Source organism: Eucyclogobius newberryi, unplaced genomic scaffold (genome assembly GCF_026437365.1).
Source record: "Eucyclogobius newberryi isolate DKJ021-1_F unplaced genomic scaffold, fEucNew1.0.hap1 SCAF_21, whole genome shotgun sequence".
In the NCBI taxonomy this organism is placed as follows: domain Eukaryota; kingdom Metazoa; phylum Chordata; class Actinopteri; order Gobiiformes; family Gobiidae; genus Eucyclogobius; species Eucyclogobius newberryi.
Window position 1 is genome coordinate 895,548 of NW_027315846.1, and position 10,697 is coordinate 906,244.

Sequence of the window (10,697 nt, forward strand, 5' to 3'; positions counted from 1 at the left end):
CAAGATTAAAAGTGGAGCTGAACTAAGATGACAAAAATCAAACTTCCTTTTGTTCACGTGTTTGGGTTGAACAAACAGGAAGATGTTCTCAGTGTTTCCTCTGGATCGGGTTGTTTCAGGTTCAGACTCGTGTCCTACATACTCACCCTGCTCGAGTCTGAGGAGACTTCAGCTCAAAGATCAGCTTTGTATGAAATTGTTTTTGCTTTAATTTTCCTTAAGGTCTCGTTCACTCAATACTAGATATTGTACGTTTAACAAAAATTGAAACCTGAACATTTTGGTGTAATCCCTCATTCGTCCAGGAGGTTCCGTTGTATCTGCACTTTTAGGAAAACTAAACGTTTCGACTCATCTGAGGGTCATTCAAGACCGGGAACTCATTTCTTACTCGGAGTAAGAAATGGGCCATTAGCCTCCTATTGTACCTGGCTCTCTGTAGAACTAGACATTTTCAAATGTGCAATGAGTAAAACAATTGGATTCGTGGTCAGGCTCCATGTGCAGCCGGCCGCAGGGTTGAGTTTGATTCAGGCCATTTACTGCTCTTCATTCTTCATCCTGTCCAGTAAAGCCTTCAGGCCCAACATTAAAAAAGTAAACTACAATTCAAGTTATATTCTACTCTTGCCGTGTTGCAGGTTGGTTGTGTGCGTGTTGCAGGTTGCAGGTTGGACACAGACTCGGGTTTGACAGTTGAACATGTTTATTTACTGCAGATCCTTACAGTCTTCGTTTCTTAAATAGAGCAAACCAAACGTACAGTGCATCAGGACAGTTCAGTCGGAGTGTTCGGGTGAGGAAGGGGGCGGGACCAGGGGGGAGGAGTTACTTCTGGGAGGGCATCAGGCTGTCGATGGACTGACCCTTCTCCAGACTCTTCTCCATCTGGATGAGCAGCTTGATTCCATCCACCACCATCTGCACCAGCTCCACCTCCGAGAAGCCCAGACGATCGGCATTAGAGATGTCGAAGACGCCGCCGACGGCCGCCGTGTCCACGCCACCTGAGACAGAGGAGAAGGTCAGACTGAGGAACGTCTGAAGGTCATGAGACAGAAGAGAAGGTCAGACTGAGGAACGTCTGAAGGTCATGAGACAGAAGAGAAGGTCAGACTGGGGAACATCTGCAGCTCCAGCTCATTGGACACAAACATTTGTCATTTGGAAAGACTTTTACAGGGGAAGAAACACTTTAATTCTGGCGCTGTAGTTCCAGAAGGACAGATCTGGTGTTCAGAGTCTAGTTCTCTTCTCACTCTGGTCCATCTGCTTCATTTATATTCACGTTTTATTTTCCTTCTCCAGTTCAACCCGTTCACCTTCACGGCCTCGTCACCGCTCGCCTCAACGACTCTAGACCTCGTAAGTGAAGCAGGTTCTCACCGGTTCCTCTCTTCTGGAGCCTCAGCCTCTTCAGCACCTCCTCAAACTTGGGCTGCTTGCTCATGTTGGGCAGCTTGACGTGGACGCCGGCCCGGAGCCCGGTGCCCAGGTTGGACGGGCAGGTCAGGACGTAGCCCAGGTGCTCGTTCCACATGAAGTCGTGGCCGCGCTGCTTGAACAGGGTCTCGATCTGACGGGAGAGGAACGCGTTTAAAAAGGCGAGCTCGAGCGGGACGTCCCACCCGAGAGAACCCGTCACTGACCTTGGTGAGGCCGGTGCAGAAGCGGTTGAACACCTCCTTCATGTTCCCGCCCTTCTGCATGGAGATGACCCTCAGGTGGTCCTCCTCGTTCACCCACACCAGGAACGTCTTGTTGTCGTTGTGCCTTTGGACAAAACACACGCTCGGTAAAAACACACACACGGCATCCCACGTTTCCCACGTTTCCCACGCTGCCCCGCCCCCCCTGGCCCCGCCCCCCCTGGCCCCGCGCTCACCAGATGCCGCGGGCGTCGGGCCAGTCGCGGGCCATGCCGGACGACAGCAGCAGAGGAGACACGGGCTTGTCGAACAGGAAGTGGTCGTCGATGAGCTGCTGCTGCTCGTCCTCCGTCATGTTCTTCAGGGCAAAGTATTTGCCCTTCAGGTCGCCGCTCAAAGAGTCCAGGGCTGCGGGCGAGACATACGTCAAAAACCACCGACATGTGAGCATGTCTGAGATGTTCCACCAGAGGGCGCTCCTGGACTGACCTTCGATGGACAGGCCCTCGATGGCGCGGCGCTCCCCGCGGCTGCAGTGCGGCGGCAGAGTGAACCCGCGCACACTGCGGCCCGTTCGCACTCGGGAGCTCAGGACGTAGGCGGGGTCAAGGTCGTCTCCGCCCTGAGGCACAAGACGGGAGGGTTTGTGGTTCGGCTCAAGACAGACGCGCTAAAGGTCAGAAAGGTCAAGGTGCGGTGCTCGGGTCGAAGGTCAAGTCGGAGTTTGTCACTTTCCCCCAATCATTCTATTTCATTGCATTTGATAATTTAGACAGTTTTGTCCTTTGTTTACAGTTTGGTTGCCAGGTAACGGAACGACAGCGTTTACGGCTGATGCTCCAAGACAAACGATAAAAACAATATTCTGTCATTTTGACTTAAAATTTTGCAAAGATTTAGATCCTGATCTTCATGAAGCTCAGAGGTCACGAGTCAAGAAGAGCGCGTGGTACCGCGTGTGTGTGGTACCGCGTGTGTGTGGTACCGCGTGTGTGTGGTACCGCGTGTGTGTGGTACCTTCAGGTTGTCCGGGTTCAGGTCGGTCTTGTGAGTGTCTGAGGGTTTGTATCCTCCGTGACGCTCCTCGATCACTGGGTCCAGAAGCTCCTTGAACACTTCGTAGGTCTCTTCGTCTCCAGCCACACAGCCTACGGTCATGATGAAGGGGTGACCTGCACACAGACACAAGCACACATGAACACGGACACACGCACACAGCCCACAGTCATGATGAAGGGGTGACCTGCACACGGACACAAGCACACATGAACACGGACATACGCACACAGCCTACGGTCATGATGAAGGGGTGACCTGCACACAGACACAAGCACACATGAACACGGACACACGCACACAGCCCACAGTCATGATGAAGGGGTGACCTGCACACGGACACAAGCACACATGAACACGGACATACGCACACAGCCTACGGTCATGATGAAGGGGTGACCTGCACACAGACACAAGCACACATGAACACGGACACACGCACACAGCCTACGGTCATGATGAAGGGGTGACCTGCACACGGACACAAGCACACATGAACACGGACACACGCACACAGCCTACGGTCATGATGAAGGGGTGACCTGCACACGGACACAAGCACACATGAATACGGACACACACACACAGCCTACGGTCATGATGAAGGGGTGACCTGCACACGGACACAAGCACACATGAACACGGACACACGCACACAGCCTACGGTCATGATGAAGGGGTGACCTGCACACGGACACAAGCACACATGAACACGGACACACGCACACACAGCCCACAGTCATGATGAAGGGGTGACCTGCACACGGACACAAGCACACATGAACACGGACACACGCACACAGCCTACGGTCATGATGAAGGGGTGACCTGCACACAGACACAAGCACACATGAACACGGACACACGCACACAGCCTATGGTCATGATGAAGGGGTGACCTGCACACGGACACAAGCACACATGAACACGGACACACGCACACAGCCTACGGTCATGATGAAGGGGTGACCTGCACACGGACACAAGCACACATGAACACGGACACACGCACACAGCCTACGGTCATGATGAAGGGGTGACCTGCACACGGACACAAGCACACATGAACACGGACACACACACACACAGCCTACGGTCATGATGAAGGGGTGACCTGGACACGGACACAAGCACACATGAACACGGACACACGCACACAGCCTACGGTCATGATGAAGGGGTGACCTGCACACAGACACAAGCACACATGAACACGGACACACGCACACAGCCCACAGTCATGATGAAGGGGTGACCTGCACACGGACACAAGCACACATGAACACGGACATACGCACACAGCCTACGGTCATGATGAAGGGGTGACCTGCACACAGACACAAGCACACATGAACACGGACACACGCACACAGCCCACAGTCATGATGAAGGGGTGACCTGCACACGGACACAAGCACACATGAACACGGACATACGCACACAGCCTACGGCCATGATGAAGGGGTGACCTGCACACAGACACAAGCACACATGAACACGGACACACGCACACAGCCCACAGTCATGATGAAGGGGTGACCTGCACACGGACACAAGCACACATGAACACGGACATACGCACACAGCCTACGGCCATGATGAAGGGGTGACCTGCACACGGACACAAGTACACATGAACACGGACACACGCACACAGCCTACGGCCATGATGAAGGGGTGACCTGCACACGGACACAAGCACACATGAACACGGACACACGCACACACAGCCTAAGGTCATGATGAAGGGGTGACCTGCACACGGACACAAGCACACATGAACATGGACACACGCACACAGCCTACGGTCATGATGAAGGGGTTACCTGCACACGGACACAAGCACACATGAACACGGACACACGCACACAGCCTACGGTCATGATGAAGGGGTTACCTGCACACGGACACAAGCACACATGAACACGGACACACGCACACAGCCTACGGCCATGATGAAGGGGTGACCTGCACACGGTCAGACACGTGGACATGGACACGGTCAGACACGTGGACATGGACACGGTCAGACACGGGGACATGGACACGGTCAGACACGTGGACACGGTCAGACACGTGGACACGGTCAGACACGTGGACATGGACACGGTCAGACACGGGGACATGGACACGGCCAGACACGGGGACATGGACACGGTCAGACACGTGGACATGGACACGGTCAGACACGTGGACATGGACACGGCCAGACACGGGGACATGGACACGGCCAGACACGGGGACATGGACACGGTCAGACACGGGGACATGGACACGGTCAGACACGGGGACATGGACACGGTCAGACGCGTGGACATGGACACGGTCAGACACGGGGACATAGACACGGTCAGACACGGGGACATAGACACGGTCAGACACGTGGACATGGACACGGTCAGACACGTGGACATGGACACGGTCAGACACGTGGACACGGTCAGACACGTGGACATGGTCAGACACGTGGACACGGTCAGACACGTGGACATGGTCAGACACGTGGACATGGACACGGTCAGACACGGGGACATGGACACGGTCAGACACGTGGACATGGTCAGACACGTGGACATGGACACGGTCAGACACGTGGACATGGTCAGACACGTGGACATGGACACGGTCAGACACGGGGACATGGACACGGTCAGACACGTGGACACGGTCAGACACGTGGACACGGTCAGACACGTGGACATGGACACGGTCAGACACGGGGACATGGACACGGTCAGACACGTGGACATGGACACGGTCAGACACGTGGACATGGACACGGTCAGACACGGGGACATGGACACGGCCAGACACGGGGACATGGACACGGTCAGACACGGGGACATGGACACGGTCAGACGCGGGGACATGGACACGGTCAGACGCGTGGACATGGACACGGTCAGACGCGGGGACATAGACACGGTCAGACACGGGGACATAGACACGGTCAGACACGTGGACATGGACACGGTCAGACACGTGGACATGGACACGGTCAGACACGTGGACACGGTCAGACACGTGGACACGGTCAGACACGTGGACATGGTCAGACACGTGGACACGGTCAGACACGTGGACATGGTCAGACACGTGGACATGGACACGGTCAGACACGTGGACATGGACACGGTCAGACACGGGGACATGGACACGGTCAGACACGGGGACATGGACACGGTCAGACGCGTGGACATAGACACGGTCAGACACGGGGACATGGACACGGTCAGACACGGGGACATAGACACGCTCAGACACGGGGACATGGACACGGTCAGACACGTGGACATGGTCAGACACGTGGACATGGACACGGTCAGACACGTGGACATGGTCAGACACGTGGACATGGACACGGTCAGACACGGGGACATGGACACGGTCAGACACGTGGACACGGTCAGACACGTGGACACGGTCAGACACGTGGACATGGACACGGTCAGACACGGGGACATGGACACGGCCAGACACGGGGACATGGACACGGTCAGACACGTGGACATGGACACGGTCAGACACGTGGACATGGACACGGTCAGACACGGGGACATGGACACGGCCAGACACGGGGACATGGACACGGTCAGACACGGGGACATGGACACGGTCAGACACGGGGACATGGACACGGTCAGACGCGTGGACATGGACACGGTCAGACACGGGGACATAGACACGGTCAGACACGGGGACATAGACACGGTCAGACACGTGGACATGGACACGGTCAGACACGTGGACATGGACACGGTCAGACACGTGGACATGGATACGGTCAGACACGTGGACACGGTCAGACACGTGGACACGGTCAGACACGTGGACACGGTCAGACACGTGGACACGGTCAGACACGTGGACATGGACACGGTCAGACGCGGGGACATGGACACGGTCAGACGCGGGGACATGGACACGGTCAGACGCGGGGACATGGACACGGTCAGACGCGGGGACATGGACACGGTCAGACGCGGGGACATGGACACGGTCAGACACGGGGACATAGACACGGTCAGACACGGGGACATGGACACGGTCAGACACGTGGACACGGTCAGACACGTGGACATGGTCAGACACGTGGACATGGTCAGACACGTGGACATAGACACGGTCAGACACGTGGACATGGTCAGACACGTGGACACGGTCAGACACATGGACATAGACACGGTCAGACACGTGGACATGGTCAGACACGTGGACATGGACACGGTCAGACACGTGGACACGGTCAGACACGTGGACATGGACACGGTCAGACACGTGGACATGGACACGGTCAGACACATGGACACGGTCAGACACGGGGACATGGACACGGTCAGACACGGGGACATGGACACGGTCAGACACGGGGACATGGACACGGTCAGACACGGGGACATGGACACGGTCAGACGCGTGGACATAGACACGGTCAGACACAGGGACATGGACACGGTCAGACGCGTGGACATGGACACGGTCAGACGCGGGGACATGGACACGGTCAGACGCGGGGACATGGACACGGTCAGACGCGGGGACATGGACACGGTCAGACGCGTGGACATGGACACGGTCAGACACGGGGACATAGACACGGTCAGACACGGGGACATGGACACGGTCAGACACGTGGACATGGACACGGTCAGACACGTGGACATGGACACGGTCAGACACGTGGACATGGTCAGACACGTGGACATAGACACGGGGACATGGACACGGTCAGACACGTGGACACGGTCAAACACGTGGACACGGTCAGACACGTGGACATGGACACGGTCAGACACGTGGACATGGACACGGTCAGACACGTGGACACGGTCAGACACGTGGACATGGACACGGTCAGACACGTGGACACGGTCAGACACGTGGACATGGACACGGTCAGACACGTGGACACGGTCAGACACGTGGACATGGTCAGACACGTGGACATGGTCAGACACGTGGACATGGTCAGACACGTGGACATAGACACGGTCAGACACGTGGACATGGTCAGACACGTGGACACGGTCAGACACATGGACATAGACACGGTCAGACACGTGGACATGGTCAGACACGTGGACATGGACACGGTCAGACACGTGGACACGGTCAGACACGTGGACATGGACACGGTCAGACACGTGGACATGGACACGGTCAGACACGTGGACATGGACACGGTCAGACACGTGGACACGGTCAGACACGTGGACACGGTCAGACACGTGGACATGGACACGGTCAGACACGTGGACATGGACACGGTCAGACACGTGGACACGGTCAGACACGTGGACATGGACACGGTCAGACACGTGGACATGGACACGGTCAGACACGTGGACATGGACACGGTCAGACACGTGGACACGGTCAGACACGTGGACACGGTCAGACACGTGGACTGTTAGTGGAATTTAAATGACTTCAGCACAAACTTGTCACAGGTCGAGCACTTTTTTCCTTTGACTTTGAGAATAATAAAACTCATGTTTATTCCAGACATGGCCCATGAGGAGGACCAATGTGGGACAAAGTGGGACAATGTGATTCACTTTATTATAAAGACTATTCTGTGGGATTTATAATATTTATCCTTTTTGGGACACAAACAGCATCATTTCCCCAGTGAGACTGGGCAAAGTTTAGAGGAAAATTAGTCCTTTTTTCTTTGTAAATATCACCATTTTATATCAAATAATGTGACACAGGTGAAAAGGAGAAGGTCTAAAGTAGACGTAGTTTTCAAAGGCTTTGCAGGACCACAACATCCCGCGTGGGCCCTGTCCCGCGTGGGCCCTGTCCCGCGTGGGCCCCTGTCCCGCGTCAGGTGGTCACAGACTACGCGGCCCTCACTGAAGAGCCGCTCTAGTCTCACCACCAGAGGGCGCCACCTGCACGTTCAGCTCTCACGCAAAGCACGTCACGTTAGTGGATCATAAAGAGGCCAATCTGTGCCTCCGGGATTAACGCTCCGGGACGTCGCGCACGAGCCGCGCACGAGCCGCGCACGAGCCGCGCACGAGCCGCGCACGAGCCGCGCACGAGCCGCGCGCCAGAACAAACGCGTTTAGAGCATTAAAGACTGAGTCCGGATCAAGAGTTTATGGAGCTGAAATATGTGAAGGAGCTTTAATGATATTACGTCATAATGTAACAATGTCATTACGTCATAATGTAATAATGTCATAATGTAATGTACAATCTGTGGTGATGGAGGCGGGTCCGTTATCTCTGATCCTGCACGTGACACTTCTGTAGAGGAATCACAGCTGCTGCTAACGAGGCCTAATGAAGTCAGTGCGGATAAGAGTGCGGCAGAATGCGGCAGAGAGGCGGCAGAGAGGCGCACATGATGCGGCAGAGAGGCGCACATGATGCGGCAGAATGCGGCAGAGAGGCGCACATGATGCGGCAGAGAGGCGCACATGATGCGGCAGAGAGGCGCACATGATGCGGCAGAGAGGCGCACATGATGCGGCAGAATGCGGCAGAGAGGCGCACATGATGCGGCAGAGAGGCGCACATGATGCGGCAGAGAGGCGCACATGATGCGGCAGAGAGGCGCATCAGAGGCGCACTTCCTCTGGAGCTGACTCTAAAGTGGAGGATTATCTTATGTAACGCGTAATCTTTGCCGCGCGCGCGCGCCTGATAACGCGCCTCTTTTAGACTTAAGTGCTTCTGCTCCACATCGTCTCTGCTGGAGGCGCTTTATCCCTCACAAGGTCATCGCGCTGCCGCTGCGCCATTAGCGGCGCTGCTGCGGGGATGGTGCGTCCCGCTGCGTCTCGGTGCGTCCCGGTGCGTCCCGGTGCGTACCTGGGTTGTCCACGCCGGTCTGGATGACGTCATCCAGGGTGAAGCCGCTGGGGGTCTGCTTGTCCCGCAGGTGGTCGTACACTTCCTTTGTGAGCACTTTGGCCATGTGGTTGTTGTGTTTGCTCAGGTCCGGATACTCGTCCTCCGCGGAGTACTTCAGCTTCCACTCGTTGTGCGTGTTCCCGAAAGGCATCGCTGCTCCCTGCGGAGAGACACGGCCAGAGACACGGCCAGAGACACGGTCAGAGACACGGCCAGAGACACGGCCAGAGACACGGTCAGAGACACGGTCAGAGACACGGTCAGAGACACGGTCAGACCCCAGAGCCCCGCCACACCCGCGGCCCCGCGGCAGATGGAGCGCAGATTTACTCTAGCTTTACGTGCGGCGCATCTCCCGCAGACCCCCCTCAGACCCCCCTCAGACCCCCCTCAGACCCCCCCCACTCTAACAATGACAGGAGGAGAACAATGGGCCCGTCTGAGGCTGGGTCCCGTTCTAAAACTCCCGGATAAACGCGTGCAGCCCCGCGCGCCCGCCCGCCCCGCACGTACCTGCTGTGTGCGGGTCTGAAGGTGACTGGTGCTGGTCGAAGTGGAGACAAAGATCCCTATTTTGTCCGGTGTAGGAGCTCGGGGCCCGTGTGCTCCTCTCAGCGGCGGCTCTGCGGTGTCAGCCCCGACACCGCGCGCGCCTTTTATAGCCGCGTGTCTCCGCCCATTGGCCGCGGCCCACGACACGTTCATTGAGCGGACGCACGCTCCGCGGTGCGTGGCCCCCGCGCGCGCGCCGCCATCATGACTCCAGATAAAACAGAGAGGAGACTTCTGAGGAGGAGCAGGAGGAGGAGGAGGAGGAGGAAAAGCAGGAGGTCAGGAGGAGGTCCAGGAGGAGGAGGAGAAGCTGGAGGTCAGGAGGAGCAGGAGGAGTAGCAGGTCAGGAGCAGGAGGTCAGGAGCAGGAGGTCAGGAGCAGGAGGAGCAGGAGGTCAGGAGCAGGAGGTCAGGAGCAGGAGGTCAGGAGCAGGAGGAGCAGGAGGTCAGGAGCAGGAGGAGCAGGAGGTCAGGAGCAGGAGGTCAGGAGCAGGAGGTCAGGAGCAGGAGGTCAGGAGCAGGAGGAGCAGGAGGTCAGGAGCAGGAGGTCAGGAGCAGGAGGAGCAGGAGGTCA

At 56.8% G+C, this 10,697-nt stretch overlaps 1 protein-coding gene across 2 annotated transcripts; it reads right to left on the reverse strand.

Moving 5' to 3' along the window:
* Nucleotides 1-688: 688 nt before the first annotated feature.
* Nucleotides 689-10,307, reverse strand: LOC140370111 (creatine kinase B-type). 2 transcript variants are annotated; one of them, XM_072457083.1, is made up of 8 exons: nt 10,086-10,307; nt 9,531-9,732; nt 2,667-2,821; nt 2,139-2,271; nt 1,886-2,057; nt 1,650-1,773; nt 1,387-1,576; nt 689-1,007 (listed from the first exon to the last, which is right to left on the reverse strand). In XM_072457083.1, the coding sequence occupies exons 1-8, from the start codon at nt 10,275-10,277 to the stop codon at nt 829-831; spliced, it is 1,347 nt and encodes a 448-aa protein (XP_072313184.1). In that variant the 5' UTR covers nt 10,278-10,307; the 3' UTR covers nt 689-828. The 2 variants fall into 2 exon arrangements, with proteins under 2 accessions (XP_072313184.1, XP_072313185.1); XM_072457084.1 differs by having other exon boundaries at nt 9,531-9,725; nt 10,082-10,213.
* Nucleotides 10,308-10,697: the final 390 nt, after the last annotated feature.

What these genes read in the sequence shown, in the direction of transcription:
- LOC140370111 (XM_072457083.1), bottom strand. Translation starts at nt 10,277, where the DNA reads ATGAACGTGTCGTGGGCCGCGGCCAATGGGCGGAGACACGCGGCTATA. An exon ending in GACCGGCGTGGACAACCCAG is followed by an intron (nt 2,822 to 9,530) that starts GTACGCACCGGG and finishes GTCTGTGTGCAG; the next exon opens with GTCACCCCTTCATCATGACC. An exon ending in CCCGACGCCCGCGGCATCTG is followed by an intron (nt 1,774 to 1,885) that starts GTGAGCGCGGGG and finishes TTTTGTCCAAAG; the next exon opens with GCACAACGACAACAAGACGT.